We start from the raw sequence: 18,621 nt of genomic DNA on the forward strand, positions 1-18,621 counted from the left end.
CTCCTACGTGACCAGGAAGCCGGAAACGAAAGGGAAGCTGGGCGGCGAGCTAGAGCCGGAGTGGGCTTGGGCTAGGGAGGAGGTCGTTGCCGCGCTCGCCGGTCGCGGGGGTTGGTTGGCCGAAGGCGCTTGAGAAGATAAAGCCGCGCGCCTTTCCTTGGACCGTCTTGACGGACGGCTTGAAGGTAAAGATGAGCAAAGGGCCAAAAAACGCTTCGCGGAGCTTAGCCGTCCGTGGCCAGAATTCAATGACGAATCTCTTTGAAAAGTGGGAGGGGGGGGGTGTTGGATCCAGCTTGGTAGGCCTCAGGTAGGGAAGTCCGGCACTGCGCCTCAGTAGCACCAGCTGCTCTTTGGGGTGGATGAGAGTTTGTCTCGGAAGCAAAATTGCTGAGGCTTTGGAGAAAATGGGGTTCCGGCACTTCCGGGGACTCATATTCTGACGGTACTGCACATCATGACGAAGCTTTTCAAGGAAACAAAACTAACCTCCTCTGCGGAACTGATTCGAGCTTGTGCCTGTCTGTCCTGAGCAATGGGGCTAATTTTCTAGGTGACTCTAGGCGGCTAAAGTGATTCCGTCGCTTTGTGCCGGTGGCCTCAACCCGGGTTGAATTAAGAGTTTCCATCCACCTAGCTTCGGGTGTTATTGATTGACTTGGTTGTCCGGAGTTGTACACAATATTGTGATAGGCGATCACCTCTCTTGTTCCGACTCTTATGCATCTGTATCTTTACTTTTGCATTTCATGGCATCGTGCTTATTGTCATGTGCATAATATAATGAAACCGCCTGCTTGTAAGAAGCAGCTTTCATGCTTTTAGCGTTGTAATGAACGATTCATATTTACAGACCCCTCACATCCCGGACATAAACTGTTTCAACTCCTTCCCTCAAAACGACACTAGAGCATTGCACACCAGAACAGCTAGACATAAGAACAGTCCCGTCCCCCCCCAAAGCCATCACTCTGCTAAACAAATAATTCCCTCAACCCTGTTCAGCTATTACAAAGTCTGCACTACTATTACTATCTTGTCATCACTCCTTATAACCCATCCCCTCCCACTTGTGACTGTATGACTGTAACTTTGTCACTGGTATACTTATGATTTATATTGACTGTTTCATAGTATGATTGCTTATTGTACCCTATGACTATCATTAAGTGTGGTACCTTATGATTCTTGACTGCTGACGGATGTATCTTTTCTTTTATGTATACTGAGAGCATTCACACCAAGACAGATTCCTTGTGTGTCCAATCACACTTGGCCAATAAAGTATTCTATAATGTCTAATTTGCAAGGATGATATTGTATAACAAAGATAATTCACAGGCTGTTCTTTAAGATAAGGGATGATTTGCATATAAACTAATCAGTTGTAAATTTAAGCATGTGCTTAAACATGTGCAAATGTGTGTGAATGAAATATCTTCTTGCTCTTTTACCCGCTCCAGCCTTGTTCTCTATTATTAATGTTCTTTCTCTCAGTCACAATCTTGGGGAAAATAAGTACTTGTCTTACTTCTTTACTACCAAATAGTCTTCACTTAACAACCACAATTGGAAGTGGCAACTCTGCTGAGCAATGGGGTTGTTAAATGATACAACATATTGAATTTAGTATTGGTTCCTATATGGTCATTAAGCAAATCACACAAAGTTAAGCAAAACATCACAGGCCCGCAACTTACTGCTAGTAAGTCTATTGACTTTGCCTCTTGGAAGCAACTTATGAAGCTCACAAATAGTGATTACATGACTACAGAGATGCTGCAGTGGCTGTGAGGACAGTTTGTAAAGCTACATTTTCAGTGCTGCTGTAAGTATGAACTGACACTAAATAGAGCATTCTTTTCCTAAAAATATGTTTGACCTCCCTTCTGAAAATTAAGACTGATTGGTACTAATGATAACAACTCTTTAATTTTCTAGAAAGTTATCCATTTGTTCTGTAACTTGCTCTTAATACATATGGATTCAGGCTTAATAATAGCTACAGATTTCATTTTTAGAAGATATGTACGCTATATAGCAATTTGTTTTTCAGCTTACTTTATAACAGAATTCAAGTTATTAACTGAAACAATTCTTGTTTGACTAATCATAGATGGAGAATATGACATTTCTGCTATGATTTGCTAGAATATATTTAATTAATAGAAATATTATTAAAATTAGATATGTCCTTGCTCCCCAGGATAGCTTCTAAGTAAATATCTCCGCGATTGCACTAGTTCAGGGGGTCCCCAGGCTGCAGCCCAATACTGGGCTGCGGCCTGTTCAGAACTGGGACATGCAAGCAGTGGGCGAGCACAAGTAGTTCCATTTGCATGAGTGGTGGGCACTCCTGTGGGAAGCTCCATTTGTGCAAGCGGCAGGCACTTGTGCAGAACCATCCCCCTCCCCCCATTAGTCCTCAAAGCGGGAAAGGTTGGAGACCCCTGTGCTAGATGGATTGTAAAGTTAGGCAGTGTGTGGAACAGGTTGTCTTTGTTTAATGACTGGTTTCAATTTAAGTCAGGAAAAAAGGAAAAAAATAAAATTGGGATATACCAACAACCATTCATTACTTTCTATATTTTGCGATCTTTGAAGGCCATCCTTGTATTTACTATGTCCACATGCTCTTTTATATATTGCTCTTAGTTTTTTAACTTCTCATTTCTCTGTGTGAAGTTCCCATCAACTCCATTTGGTTCCAAGCTTCTCAATCTTCGCTCCTTTTCCAATCTTCACAGCATATTCTTTCATGCATCACAATTGTTTTACAATTTTGTTCTCATTTATTTTTTTGAATGGACCAAACCAGTTTTCATTATCAAAAACAACTGTATTGTGAGTACAAAGTGGCCTCTAAATTTGATTGAATAAAGTAAATATGTTAGCATTTGATATACTAATTTTCATCTTTACATCCTTTTATTACACATTGTGTATATTCACTTTCCTCAGACAACAGCATGACATTATCAGCATACAAAAGTGTACAGACATTCACATCCCTAAGTAACACATGACTTAGGTCATTATAGAACGTTTTATACTTTTATCTGTTAATGTTAAGCAATTTAGTGGATATCAGACTTCCTTGTTGTGTTTCCTGGTCAGTGTTGAATGATTTTCTAAGCATTCCATTTATTATTATGGATGCTTTCACTTTTATACTGCTTTTATATTATTAATAGTGTTACTGATATTTTGATATCGATTATTCATCAGCTGCTCTGAGTCTTATAGCAATGGGTAGCATACAAATTTAATAAATCACTGCCATTACTCTCATAATCTGCTGCTTTTACTGTGTTGCATTCAACAACCAAATTTCATTTATGCACAAAACATGACATAATTTGGATGTATTCAATTTATTATATGCTTCTCTAAATCAAGATGCATATAATAAACTTTATTTTTCATATTCATACAGCTGCTGAAGAGCAAAAACATCTGTACAACCCTGATCAGCATAAAGTTACACTACATTTCTCAAATTTGCTCATTATCATCTCTCATGTATTTTCAATATAAAAAAATAATTCTTCCAAATATTTTCCCAACCCAACTTTATTTTTTCTTTACATAGAAAAGTGATGGTATTTTTCCAGTAGTTAAGCACAGATGGAGTCTTTGCACACATTAAACAATTGACACACCCATATTTTACAGATTCTCCAGGTATACTTCAACTTTACTATTTTGAACATTCTCACAAGTTCAATAACTTTTCTTCAATTTTTTTCTTGTCATTAGGGTAACACTTTCAGTTTCATTCTTAGATTGAAAAATAACTATATAATTTAAATAACATATAAATCCCAAATAATTTTGTCACTTTTATTTCTCCTGGTGATTCCATATTTTATCTCCTTTCACCCATGTCCATGTTTTTTTTCTTTCCATTAAATGATTAATTAAATGTGTTTCAGTAAACTACTTATACTTTTAACTTGGTATGTGGTCAAAAGCTTGTTGACTTGCAAGGTATCCTTTAAATTAGAATTCCTACCTTGCATAGTATAGCCCAAGCATACCTGGTATAAATTGGGGCTTGGTTATGCTTGCAACATATTGCCAAAATGTAGCCAAATTGGCTGTCTTGTCCTTAATATGAAAGCTGTTTCTGGATTCAATGCAGTCTAGGGGGTATCTTTTCCAAATCATGACAACACCAAAATACTGCTCACAAATATGTAAGGGATCTCATTTTTATTGTGTTACAAATATCTCCTTTTTACTAAAAAGTATAATGTGAAACCTTCTTTGGGAAAAGCCAATTTGCTCAGAAACTGATAACAGAGTAAGATTGCGGTAAACTGCCCAAAGTCACCTAGGTAATATGGATAGTGTAGAAATTAAATAAGAATATATATATATTGCAGGAATAAACCAGTGGTTCTCAACCTTTTGCTCACCATGGTACCCCTTTAAATATGTTTTGTGGCCACAGATCCCCAAGACTTAAAATTTAAATCATAATATTTTTTCAAGCCTTTGCAGACCCCCTGTGTTGACATTGTGGGACCCCTGGAGTATGCGAACCATAAGTTGAGAACCACTAGTCTAAACTACTTTTGTATATATGTGGATGGAGAATATTCAATTCAGTGAAAAGAAAACCAGGACTTTTAATTGAATTTAATGGATTAAATTATAGTGCTTTGAATACAGTTATCAGGTTGAATGTTAATTGGAAAAATAAATGTTAGGAAAGAAGCCAAATTTTTTAAACAACTAAAATTCAGTCGGAACCTACCCTTAGCAGATAATATGTCATGGAACAAGTGATAATACATCATTATGTCAGCTGAACATCATCAATTTGTCTGTTTTGTAACTATCTAGATAATCTTGTGAATGTAACTTTGCTGTTAATGTGCTTATTTAATATAAATCAGAAAGAAGTATTTTTCCAGTGGGAGTCCTTCTTTACTCCTAATATTTCTTAAGAATTATAAAACAATAAGAATGTAGCACTCAGTAACAAACTATTTTTAGTAGAGTATTGATTTTAGAAAACAAACAATATAATACAGCGACACTGTAATTATTTTTATGAACTCCTTGGCATAGAACTTTGCCAAAACAAATTGCAGTGTAAGTTTTCAAACAAAAAGTAACACAGACAAGTTGCTCTTCTTCTCTACTCTGTTGGGCTCAAATGAAAAATCTTAGATTGTGCAATTTTTTTCCTATTTAATGCAACTGCATAATATACATCCATCTTAACAAATTTGAGAATGCTGGGTGTTTTGCGAAGAACACAATTTCTTTACTGATATGGAATTGAAGTTGTATTTCTTATCTGTTTTAAACAGCATCTATACAATATAATTACATTATGTATGTGTGTGTATAGGTGGTAATTATACATAGATTGAAGACATGGAAAAATGATACATTCGCTTTTACTGTCTTCAATTCAAGTTTAAAATTGCTGTTAATTTTAACCCATAAATTTATTAAGATGTTTAATTAATTAAGCAGAGAAGTCAGCAGATGCAGATTACTGTATAGCATTGGTAATTATTCCTATGTTTGAAAAAAACATGTTTCTCCATGTTAACTCCATAAAGGAATAAAATTTTGGTAACAGCAGGTTGCAGCACCTTGAGAAAGTGATCTTGAGAAAGCTAAGCAGATTTAGATCAGGTTAGTGTTTGAATGGGAGAAAGAAACTATAGTAAACTACAGCAGATTGGGTAATTCAAAGGACATGGCGGGGAAAGCAATGACAAAGCAATAATTTGTATTGTTGCAAAGAAAACATGTCGTCAGCAGGAGTCAAGCTCAGTTCAGGGGAATTTTATGATGGCTAAATACTTTAAATATGAGTGTGTATTGAGATATACAGTATCTAGTCCTAGTGGTGTGCTACTTAGAAAATAAGGTATTTATTTATACAATAAGTTTATGCTGTTTTTATTCTTCACTTTTTAATAAAAAAGGTAAATGCAGTAATTGGTTTAAGCTAGAATTATTACCATGTTTGTTTTTTCTCCTATAAACAGGAGAAAAGCTATTTTGGAAATCAGTTAAAATTACCTTACATGAATATTTGCTATAGATCTAAAATAAGAATAATATACACAATGTCTTGGACATATTGGCAACTTAATTCATGAAGTTATGTTTTGTTTTTCAATCCCAATAAGATTTTACTATTTGGGAGCAAATATGCAGAGCACATCAAATTATCTGTGGCTTCTATCAGACATCCTGGGACAAGGAGCTACTGCAAACGTTTTCCGTGGACGACACAAGGTTTGTATAAAAATAGAATTTTACTAGCTGAAAAGATTTTTGCCTAGGCTCAACATAGAATCTTTTCTTAATTTCTCATATTGAATGGCATTTATCACCTTACTAGATGTAAGGCAGATTGTCTTAATAACAGAGAGATTGTAGCTTTTGTCAGATAAATATTCCATGAAATGTTTTTTAAAATGTCATTAACATTACAATTGAAATGGACAGGCACATCCATTTTTCAGAGATGATCATTTTAACGATTCTGGGCTTTTTCTAAATGAACCTAATGTTTCTTACAGAAAACTGGAGACTTGTATGCTGTCAAAGTATTTAATAACTTTAGCTTTCTTCGCCCTGTTGATGTTCAGATGAGGGAATTTGAAGTGTTAAAGAAACTAAATCACAAGAACATCGTCAAATTATTTGCCATAGAAGAAGAGGTAATTATTATGTAGTGATATATTTGACTGAGCAGCAATTCATGTTTTGCATTTGGTATTTAGATTTTATTATGCCACTTTCTTAATTTTATTCTGAGATTCATAAGGACATGTTGACATATAATAATGGTAATGTTATGAAAATGAACAATCTCCTTGCTTCCTCTTTTGGAATGTTCACAAGAAAGAGATTAGAAAATGTGCGCATACTTTACATTGTCTGTAGATTAATGTATCTTTCACAGTCCCTAAACTGGTTGATCTTAATTTTGCTTAAAGAAAGGAAATGAAGTTTTTACATTAACTTGCTTCCATTAACCTTACTTAAGAACAATAATAATTTGTTTGGATTCAAATAACACGATAGACTATCATAAAAATGAAATAAAAATGAAAGCTTCTCAACTTCAAAAGAACAAAAGGAGGTAGAGATTCCAAGAGGCAATTAGTTTTGTAATGCTAAGTGTTTAATTCCAAATCCAAACCCAGAATATGCACCCTTTTCTGATGTTTGTGCAGAATTGTATGATCAAATTAATTACATTTCAATTCATAATTAAATTATATAATTAAACAAGCGCTTCTAATAGATTTGGTCATAGGTTAGCTCATTAATCTAAAGCATAATTTATACTTCACTGTATTTCAGATTTTGTAAAGTCTTTTAATATAAATTAAAACTTTTTTTCTCTAGACAACCTCTAGACATAAAGTCCTTGTTATGGAGTTTTGTCCATGTGGCAGTTTATATACAGTTTTGGAAGAGCCATCTAATGCTTATGGATTGCCAGAAACAGAATTTTTAATTGTATTGAGAGATGTTGGTATGTGACAGTTATATCATTAGATATATGTTTATTGTACTTATTCCAACTTTTAGCCCCAAGTATTATTTGGATTATTATTTTCATTTGCGGATTTATGGTCCAATAATACCTAAGGACCTAAAGTTTAAAAACACTGTATAGTTTGGTGTATGATTTTTTTGGCATTCAACATTCATCTACTTAATTAGAATGTATTTGATTTGTAAACTAATAATTTGGGTATAGTTTCTTTTAACTGCAGTAGGCACACATATTAACAGGAGTTTATCTCTAAATTGTAAAACTACAAAGAACATGTTCCCAAAGTGGCCAGGTACATTCTGACTCAGTTAACTTTGTTGCACCAGTTGTATGCTTCCTTTGGCAAAGCAGATGCAGACAGGGTGACATATATCTCAGTTGTATCCAGGTTATATATATTTAGATAGAATGAATGCTATCTGGAGCTACAGTTCAAAGAATGGACTAAAAATACAGGTAGCCGAAAATGTGGCAAATAAATGAAAGGAATTTTGTTGCTGGTGGAATTTCATGTTATTATTCTGGGCCCAAATCAGATTGCTGATCTTAAAAGCTTAATCAGCTCAGCAGAGACATTACTGTTCCATAAAATTGATTGGAAGGATTTGCTGTTTATGCAGCACTAGAAGTACATTTGAAAGCTAGTTTGATTAGTAATTAATGTTCTGGGAGACCATGAGTTCTTCTCCTGCCTTTGGCCCAAAGCCATTTGGATGACTTTGGACAAGTCATATTCTCTGAACCCTAGAAGCAAGCAGTGACAAACCACTTCCATAAAAACTCACCAAGAAAACTGCAGGGATTTATCCAGGCAGTCACCAGGAGCCAATACTGACTCAAAGGTCACCTTCCCCTCCAAAAAAGATACTTTCAGGATACGATAAAGAGAGCAAGACCATTCTGAAAATATCTAGATTTGAAAGCCTGCTGAAGTTATTTAGATGTCTATAAAACTTGATTTAATTTTATACGCTTGCTTTATTTTCCATTTTATTATTAAAATGTGTGTACTGTATATTTATCATATACAACCCAAATTTGCTTGCTATTGTCTCTTGCAAATCCTTCTTGGCATTTGCTAATTCATGTTGAAATAAAATAATTGAAAATAAGATATAAGTATCCTAATATGGTACCATGTTTCTTATCAAACCTACCTAATTTTGCAATCTACACACATTTTTAAAAATTTATCGTTTATATTTAAGTGGCTGGTATGAACCATCTTCGAGAAAATGGAATAGTGCATCGTGACATCAAGCCAGGCAATATAATGCGTGTTATAGGTGAAGATGGTCAATCAGTTTATAAACTGACAGATTTTGGTGCTGCTAGAGAGTTGGATGATGATGAACAGTTTGTCTCTCTCTATGGAACAGAAGAATATTTGGTAAGCTCAGTGTTTTTTCTTTTGCTTAATGGCTTCTAAATAGAAATTTTAATTTATTAAACAAGTTTTAGTTTATTAAACAAACCATAATTATCAGTTTGAAATAATACTATGCTGTAATGGCTGATTCACAAACAACAAACAAACCAAATTATGTATCAGTTTTTAAAAGTCCAGGATCAAATCACACATCCTGAGTATCATTTTAGAATGCACAGGTCAATCAAAAAGTTATTTTATGCAAAAATTATCACAATTGAATGTTCAAACAAGCCTGCCAAACATTCTACAAGAATGTATCCCATTAAAAACATCTCCCTCATTTTATTTATATAGAAAAGAAGATTAAAAATTAATGTGACCAAATTTATTTTAATTATTCTTCCTTTTGACAAGATAACTGCTGCTAAATATATACATGGTTAACTTTGTTCATATTAGAGTTTGTTTTGGTATAGAAAAATTCTGTCAGGGTAAGTTGGTGATTTATATAAGAATCAGTAGTTTCTGTTTATGACAAATCTTGTTTACTTAATTTAATTTGTATTCTGCCACAAGCACATTTTTGTGACATAAAATACTCAAGCCTGTAGAATTTCACCCAATAGAATCCTATATTCTCCAGTATGTCAATTTGGGTAGACACATACCTTTCTGCCCAGAAACTGAGTTCTCAATCTTTTGCCACGCCTCTCCATCAACTGCCGAGACCTCAGTTTCGACTCAGTCTTGGCCCTATAGGGACATGGCAAAGATTGGTTCAGGAAACTTTGGAGAGAAAAGCATCGGCAGGTTTGAAAGGGTTCCGATTTACAAGCTAGCAGGTGAAGTGGCTTCCAGCCACTGTGTTACCGTGGCTTCCGGCTTTCCGGATTGCTGATATTGCAGCCCTTAGTTCATAGCAAGACCGTTAGCTGATCCTCGGGCTCACACCTGCCTGCCTTGCATTCCAATGCTGGTTTGACAGCTGTCAACCAGCTCCGAAGGTGCGGCTCTGCTGTTTAAATTGGAGACTCAGCTGGCTCACTCAGGTAACTCCAGTGACGCCGCCTGCGGTCACAGTGCTTCTCAGCTGACTGAAATGTGCTAGCTTAATCAGCCGGCTTAGGTATTGCCATTTTTACTACCGCATTTTCTCCTGCTGCGAGTGTGTTTGTGCTGGCTCCCCCAGTTTGTCTGGTCTTGCTGCCACCACCGTGAACCTCAGATCGATCCACGGAGTTACTGCCTGACCACTCTGTCAGGCTGTTGGGTCAGAGCATGATCACAGCGTTCCCTTCTAGGAGAAAACTCACAAGGGCTCACGCTGTCAAGATGGCTGAACACTCTGTGTCAGCAGACAGCATGGAACAGCAGCATTCCTCTACATCTAGATTGGCAAGACATAGTTCCAGAAAGGCTAAATTGGCTAGCAAGGATGCAGCCGATAAAATTAAAGCCAAAGCCTTTTTTAATAGGAAAATGTCTAAATCTGAAAAGAGTGATGCCAACAGAAGGCCCTGGAAAAACAAATCTCCAGAGCCAAAAGGAATGCAGAGAAGGAAAGGCAGTCTAACTCACCTCAAACAGAACCTGTCATTTCTCGCTCTCAGCAACTGCAGCCGTTAATTCAGTCAAATGCTGCAGTTCCAATGGCCTGGTCACCAGAGGGCGATAGAGAACAAATACTATTGCCCCTTACAGCTATTGCCTAAAGAAATATTTCAGGTTCCAGAGGCCATATTTACTCCCACTGTGGTGGGGCTCTGCCCAGGGGACAGGCAGGAATCTGGGCTGTCTCAGAAAATTAAGATCCTTATTTCACAAGCAATATCACATGGTATTGCTACAAGCTTTTAAAATAGAGGCCATCCAGCCTCCTTAGCATCTGAACCTCCCTATCAGGCTATCCAACATTATCAGTTCCCAACTGAGGCGCTTAGGTTCTAGGGTCCTAAATTTCCTGGCCCTTCCTCCAGGAGCATGGCATCAGCTTTGGAGGATGAGGATCAGAGGGAGCAGGGCTTGTTGGAGGATGAAGATCTTAGCACAGATCCCCCCCAACCCTTCACGGGTCTATTCCGTCCAGTGCTCTTTAAGTCCCTTCTCCGCAAGGCCAGATCCACAGCCCAGATAGGAGTAGAGCCTCATGCCCCTGTGGAACCATCGGATTCCCAGGGCCCAAATAATGTTGTATTTTCTGAACCAACTATAACTCAGGAGGACATACCTTGTCGTAAATTGTTTCTGAACGTAGTTCAGAGACAATAGTTCCAGCCAGGTTCATTTCACAACCCGGGTGTGTGTGTGGAGAATGATAAAAGATTCTTTAATATGGCCCTCATCTTCACTGAGGCTCTATAACTGCCTACAGTGGATAAACCATTGGCTACCTTGGTATACCCCACCATTGTCTCTGGGGACATAGCAGAGACCCTGAAAGCAGAAGACAGGAAGGCAGAACTGAACTTCCGCAGGACCCATCAGGCAAATGCCTGGGCAGTCAAAGTGGCTATGGCCACTTCCTTCTTTACTAGAACCTCCTTACTCTGCCTTCGCCAGCTGCAAGCGAGAATGCCTCTGGAGGAAAGTTGGCTTCACCAAGATATTAACAAGCTGGTGGCTGCCAGTGAATTTTCAGGTGATGCTACCTTGCACGCTGCTCGTTTTTTTTCCAGGGCCCTCGCTTCCAATGTTACTTCCTGCCGCTTGCTATGGCTTCACCAATGGCAGGCGGATGCTAGAACTAAGTGGAGGCTTGCTGCTGCCCCTTACAGGGGAAACTCATTTGGGGAGGCACTAGATCCCTTCCTTGTTGAAAACAAGGACAAACAGAAGGTTTCAGCCTACAGACACCGGTCTTGACAACAATCAATTTCAGCGTACCTACCCTCAAAATCTGACCACCAGTCAGACAGATCAGGGTTTAGGGAAAGATCCAGGCAGCTATTCCAGGCCAAGTGGCCATTTTGTGGGTCTCCGTTCCAAGTGACTGCCAGGACATTCCTCTCATTGGCGGATCCCTGGCCCTATTTGCGAACCAATGGGAGATCTTCACAACCGATTCTTGGGTCCTAAATACAGTGAGACTAAGTCTCACTCTAGAATTCCTCTCCACACCCCCGAGGCACTTCATACGTTGCCCCATCTCCAAAACCATCAGGAAAACCCTCATGGGCATGACAATCCAACACTTGTTGGATATCCACGCCATCGAGCCGGTCCCAGAGGACCAACGGGGACATAGATTTTATTCCATTCTGTTCATAATTCCGAAGACCTTGGAGGGTGGGGTGGGGGTAGAGAGCAATTCTGAACCTCAAGAAATTAAATGTCCATTTGACATACAAATGGTTCAAGATGCAGTCTCTTCAGTCCATCTTGAAGGGCATCAGTGGGCAACTTCCTAACGTCCATCGATCTGACAGAGGCTTACCTCCATGTCCCCATCCTTCTCTTCCATCGAAGGTACCTCAGGTTTGTTATGCACTGTGCCACTTTCAGTACAGAGCTTTACCATTCGGCCTGTCCTTGGCACCCAGGACCTTTACAAAAGTGCTGGCAGCACACCTCAGGGCAATTCCGGTGTGCATCTAGTGCTACCTCGATGACATTCTAATCCAGTCTGTCTCTTACCATCAGGCACAGAAGGACATGCAGACTATGATCCAGGTCCTTCAGGACCATGGGTTTTCTGTCAATTTCCCAAACAGCCACCTGATACCATCCACTAGTCTGTTACATCTAGGTGTTGTGATGGATACCAGGTCATGCGAGGTTTATCTCTCCCAGGAATGTCAGGACAGCATCAAGTCCTTGGAGAATCAAATCCGAGTGGAACAAACCATTTGCTTTCACAGCTCCTGGGAAAGATGGTATCATGCATAGCAATAGTTCCTTGGGCACAGCTACACTCCAGAACCTTACAATGGTTCCTGTTACCATACCATAGGTCAGGAGACAGCAACTCAGGTACCAAGGTTTGGGTACCGTTAGAGATACTCAGGTCCTTCCGATGGTGGACTTCCCCAGCAATAATCAGGGGAAGTTTGTTCAAGGAGCCCAGCTGCTTGACTTTGACCTTGGATGCCAGCCTCTTCGGCTGGGGTGCCCATCTCCAATCCCAATTGGCACAAGGATAATGGACTCACATTTGAAAAACAACATAAACTGGCTGGAGCTCCGACCAGTCCATCTGTCCCTCCTTCAATTCCAGGACACTGTTGCCGGACACCACATCCTGATTTTGACGGACAATGTAGCTGCCAAGGCACACATCAACTGCCAAGGGGGCACCCACTCCAGGTCCTCACGCGCAAAGTGGAACAGTTGGGACTCTGGGCAGAGACTCACCTCTCCAGGGCATAGCATATCTCGGGGACAAAGAACTGGCTAAGCAGGACCATGGTAAACCATTCCGAGTGGCGCTTGCATCTGGACCTCTTCAGGGAGTTGTCCAACAGATTCGGCCATCTGGTCCTGGACTTGTTTGCCACCCCAGCAAACTCGCAACTACCCAGGTTCTTCACCAAATTTGTGACACCAGGAGCAGAAGGGGTCAATGCCTTCCACAATCTGTGGCCCAGGGGACTGCTATATGCCTTCCCTCTTCTTCCCCTCATTCTGGGGGTGATCAGGAAGGTACTATCGGAAAGGACAGAAATCCTGCTTCTCGCTCCTCATTGGCCCAGACAGCCACGGTACACAGTCCTGGTCAGCCTATCAATATCCCATCCTTGAAGGATTCTTCAGGACAGGATCTCCCCCGGCCAGGGGGCCTCAGCCAGGGGGCCTCAGTGGCTCCAACTGACCATCTGGCACTTGAGAGGAGTATCCTGAGGAATGACAATTTCTTCAGGAAGGGGATTCAGTTGATCCAGGCCTCCAGGAGACCTTGGATTAATAGAATGTATGACTCAATCTGGAAGGCTTTTTGCAAATGGTGTGCTAGGAAGGACATTGACCCCAGATCCTGGACTTCCTATAGGAAGGTCTTGACAAGGGGTTATCCCCTAACACCATTCGCAGACAAGTGGTGGCTTTGTCCACAGTGCTAACTTATGGAGACTTGGAATCCCTCGCCCACCATCCAGTGGTATGCACATTCATTAGAGGTGCAGTTAACTTAAAACCACCTGTGGTACATAGGTACCCCACCTGGAACCTGTCCAAGGTTCTACAGGCCCTCACCTCGGCATCCTTCGAGCCACTTCAGACAACCAGATTGTGCTTCCTAACCTTCAAGGTCATCTTCCTAGTGGCTATCACTTCAGCCAGGCAAATATCAGAACTGGCAGCCCTCTCAGTGAAGGAGGATCTTTGTATTTTCCACACAAACAGGGTAGTTGTACAGTTGGACCCCTCATTCGTCCCCAAGGTTTCATAGGGCCCAGGAGATAATTCTGCTGGACTTCTGTCCAGGGCCATCCCATGCCCTGGAGAAGAAGTGGCATACCTTGGATGTGAGGAGGGCGTTTCGCAGATACATCAAAAGAACATCTTCACATCATAGAATAGAATCCTTGTTTGTGTCATTCCCACCATCTTCGATGGGTACCAAGGTCACCTCATTGATCATAGGCCGTTGGATAAGGGCGTGCATCACCAAGACCTATGAGACTCAGGCTCTCGCAGTACCCAGACAAGTAACTGCCCATTCAACAAGAAGTGCAGCTACTATAGCTGTGTGGGCAACACAGGCCTCTATTGAGGACATCTGCAGGGCAGCGACATGGTCCTCCCCATCTCTTTTCGTAAGGCACTACAAATTGGACACCTACGCTTCGACTGAAGCGGCCTTTGGCAGGAGGGTGCTCCAAAAAGGTGCATACAGATATGGGGATTCAGGACCAGACCTCTACCTGCCCATAGGACAGCTGGCTTTGGTATGTCCCAGCTTTGGATTCTCCAATCGGCATACTGGAGAAAGGGCATTGGTCTTACCTGACATGTCTTTTTTCTGGATGCCGATGGAGAATCCACTCCCACCCTGGCGACCGTCTGGGCCAACACCATGAAGAAGTCCAACAGATGGCTACACCTTCATCAAAACAGGGGTCTTGGCAGTTGACGGAGAGGCAAAAGATTGAGGACTCAGTCTCTGGGCAGAAAGGCCTGTGTCAATGCAAGTGTGGATTCTCCATCGGTATCCAGAGAAAGAGCATGTCAGGTAAGACCAATGCCCCCTCTACTTTATGGAAAGTAGTATATTGAAACTTGGTGCCTGGTGCTCTTTATAATATAGCCATAGGGTTTTATGTCGTGTATTGTTTCCCTCTTTGCACCTGAGCATCCTGACATGTATGAGCGAGCAGTATTGCGGAAGGACCACCAAAAGAAGTATGGAGCAACAGTTGACTTGTGGAGCATTGGAGTGACCTTTTATCATGCTGCAACTGGAAGTCTACCATTTCGACCTTTTGAAGGTCCACGCAGAAATAAGGAAGTGATGTAGGTAATTCAGAGGAAATGTTCTGTCACCAACTACCAACTAAACTGTCTACATAAAATTTGGGGGGAAAATAGATAATTTCTAGAAATATTTTCTTTGGGGATTCTGTTACATTCTTGCATTCTTACAATATTATTTGCTTTGCAATTTATTTTTCTTTCTCAGATATGCAACAAGTATAATTTTAACATGGCTAAACATAGGAAGTACTGCATTTAAATATGTAGAAATGATGTTTTTTAATTATGTTGAAGGCAGACTTATTTTGGTATATTTATAAACCTCAGTTCTTCTGTTTATTTCTAAATATTAGACTGTTGATAACATGTAGGACATACCTCACTTCCAAAGACAATATTATAAAATGTTTTGAGTGACATAAGAAGCAATTTGGAATAAATTTAATGGTCAATTCCAGAAATATGGAATGGAAAGGCATTTTGGTTATGGCAATATTGCTGGCCTAGGAAGAGATATTTTTTGCAGAAAATCAATTAACATAAAAGAGTTACTGATGTGATCATGTTTCTTCAATAGCTAACCAAATGGTTATGTATTAAATATGAGTTCAATAATAGAGTGCCACTCATCTTGACTCAGTATGTTTCTTCCAATGATTGAGGCAATATTTAAATGAGATACATTTAATATCTATTATTTTATATATACTTTTAAAACCCAACTCATTGTTATGACCCAGATGGTCAAGACAAGGCAAGAGTCCTTTATTGCTCTCAATAAATGGTCCAGCAAACAGCCTTCCAACGACTGGTAAATCTCCACCACGCTACCTTGAAGGCAGCCACCCTCAGTTCCCTAAACAACAGCCCCTATATTACAAATAAATATAGAGTAGGAGCACGTTCACAGGGAAAGGTCCAGGATTCCAAGTCCAGTCCATCTGGCTAAGCAAATCCATAAGGCAGAGTCTAGGCACAAGAAAAATGACAGTCCTCAGGGCAAAGACAAGGTACAAGGCAAGAGGTAGTTCTAAAGACAAAGCAAAGGGCCAAAAGCAGTTCACAAGACAAGGTCAAATGGCCAAGGACACGAGTCAATGGTGGGGAAGGATAAGCCAAAACAAACCATTGTTCCTGGCAAAGACTTACTCCCCATGGCTTCTCCTTAAGTCATTCCATTCCAAGTGTTCCTTGTAAGGACGGGTGGGGCGGCCTCACAAGTAGCCTTGTAGCCCTTCTCTGAGCTTGCCTGCACCCCATTCCTTGGATCAAGTAGAGGAGGCAGCTGTTCTTCCTCAGAGGATCTGCTGCCTATCAGCACCATTGCCCTTCAGCAACTGTTCCTCCCCTGTGTCTGTGAAGGCAGGCAGTTCTCTGGTCAACCATCTCCCCCAATGCCTGAGGGACCTGGGACAGCATCATCCTCAGACTATGGCTTCTCCAAACATGCCAGGGGAGATGTGCCATCCCTGTCGGTCAGTCCTGGTTCCAACTCCTCCTCCTTCAAACAGGGTTCTGATGGGGCCATGACACTCATAAATTACTACTGCCTTATGGGAATTGCCAATAAAGTTTTGATGAGTCTAATAATTTAAAGTTTTAATACACACAGCATTTTCACATCAGCCAAAGTTTTCTGTCTGGACAAATTACTTTTGAAAAATAATCAGGCAATCCAATAAAATAATCAGGTATACATTATTTACATTCTTTAGTTTGAGGTAGAGTATGATTCTTCAATAATTATAGATGACCAAGGCAAACAAATGATCCTCTGTTGGATTCTCACTTTTTGCAAATGGAATTCTACTTACAAAATGTTTCCACTGCAAGAATGGAAAGTGGATCTGATTTTCATCAATTTTCTTGTCCCATGTTCCTCTTGGAAAGCAGGTCTGGAATGAAACAGGATGTGCGGCTTGCCTCTTCCCTTCCTTTTAATGGATCTCTGTGCATGTTATAAATAGAAAGAGCTCTATCTTTACTGGCTATAGTCCATTATAGAAGCATTATTACCCTTGTAATGTCTCACAGATACTTGTTTCACTATCTATATATATAAATCTGTTGAAAAAAATAACTTTTTAAAACTTTTTTAATTTTCAAGAGATTTTCACTTCATTCAAATTTTTAATGGTCCCAAACTTTATACAATTAAAAACTCTGTTTCGTGTTATAATTGGTTCAATAACAGTTAAAATGCCACTTTTTTAGAAATGTAAGTAGTTGTTCTGAACTAGAAAACTGCCTAAGCTTGCTTTGTAATTCACATTACTATTACATGGTTTTATTATAATGTTTGCTGATTATGGTATTTCTTATATCTCAAAGGTATAAAATTATAACTGGAAAACCTTCTGGTGCAATATCTGGAGTACAGAAAGCAGAAAATGGTCCCATTGAATGGAGTCGTGATATGCCTATTTCCTGTAGTCTTTCTAAGTATGTTTTGTCAAACCATTGATTTGCTTACTTTAATATTGATTCCCATGTCATAAGATGTCGTGTGAAATGAAAAAGCCTTGTGTGATTTTAGCAATTTGGGGAATTGATGATGAATTTGGGGAATTGAAATGATTGAGAATCCTTTCTTAGAATAATCTGCATTTCTGAGTTATAGGTGGAAAAGAAATTTCTAGTTTGCAGTAGGACTTAATCTCTCTTCAGTTGTATTGCCTGAACATAAAAAATCTTTCATGACAATATTTTATTAATTTATATTTAGTATTGCAATTTATGTTTCGCAATTCCAAAAAGACTTTCTGAACATTTGAGTAGAACTCTCAGATTTAGATTACTTCTGCCTGAAAGTAGATAAACCATGGTACAGGTAATCCTCAAGTTACGACAGTTCACTTTGAAGCTACGACATCACCTTCCCAAGTACTTAGGACACAGTCCCGGTTCCAAATGTTGCAACACCATGGCAGTTGTTCACCTTTATGAACAACCACAGAGGCACTGCAACATTCGCCCTGCTTATTCCCCCCTCCTCGCCAGATCTCCATAGGCACTGGGCCTATGGAGACTCGCTTACCTTGCAAAGATCTAGTAAGCTGTGTCCACTCTAGCCTGTCTGCCCTGGTTTCTTTGCCTGCAGGCTCTGGTCATCTTTGCAAAAAGCTTTTGGCATGAAGAATGGAGGCTGGGCGGGGCATGTGCACCGCTCCCGCCCTCCGTTCTTCTTACCAAAAGCCTTGAGAAAAACTGGTCAAAGCTTGTAGGTGTGAGTAATTGCGTCCTGGCAGGTTCTAGTTGTCTTTTGCAAAAAGTCAGTGGATCGGGGGGACCTTGG

The 18,621-nt window shown here is 39.8% G+C and overlaps 1 protein-coding gene across 2 annotated transcripts in view; it reads left to right on the forward strand.

Moving 5' to 3' along the window:
- Window positions 1-18,621, forward strand: part of TBK1 (TANK binding kinase 1) — a 40,065-nt gene continuing 21,444 nt past the window's right edge. For both annotated transcript variants that reach the window (XM_087967940.1, XM_087967941.1), the window contains exons 1-7: window positions 1-185; window positions 6,162-6,270; window positions 6,558-6,698; window positions 7,393-7,522; window positions 8,755-8,936; window positions 15,205-15,365; window positions 17,658-17,768. In XM_087967940.1, coding sequence (XP_087824066.1) covers window positions 6,184-6,270; window positions 6,558-6,698; window positions 7,393-7,522; window positions 8,755-8,936; window positions 15,205-15,365; window positions 17,658-17,768 — 812 coding nt within the window. In that variant the 5' untranslated portion in view covers window positions 1-185; window positions 6,162-6,183. The remainder of the gene's footprint in view (window positions 186-6,161; window positions 6,271-6,557; window positions 6,699-7,392; window positions 7,523-8,754; window positions 8,937-15,204; window positions 15,366-17,657; window positions 17,769-18,621) is intronic.

This window comes from Notechis scutatus, chromosome 6 (genome assembly GCF_049901735.1).
Source record: "Notechis scutatus isolate UNSWTSFEM ecotype Mainland chromosome 6, rNotScu1.2, whole genome shotgun sequence".
Classification (NCBI taxonomy): Eukaryota; Metazoa; Chordata; class Lepidosauria; order Squamata; family Elapidae; genus Notechis; species Notechis scutatus.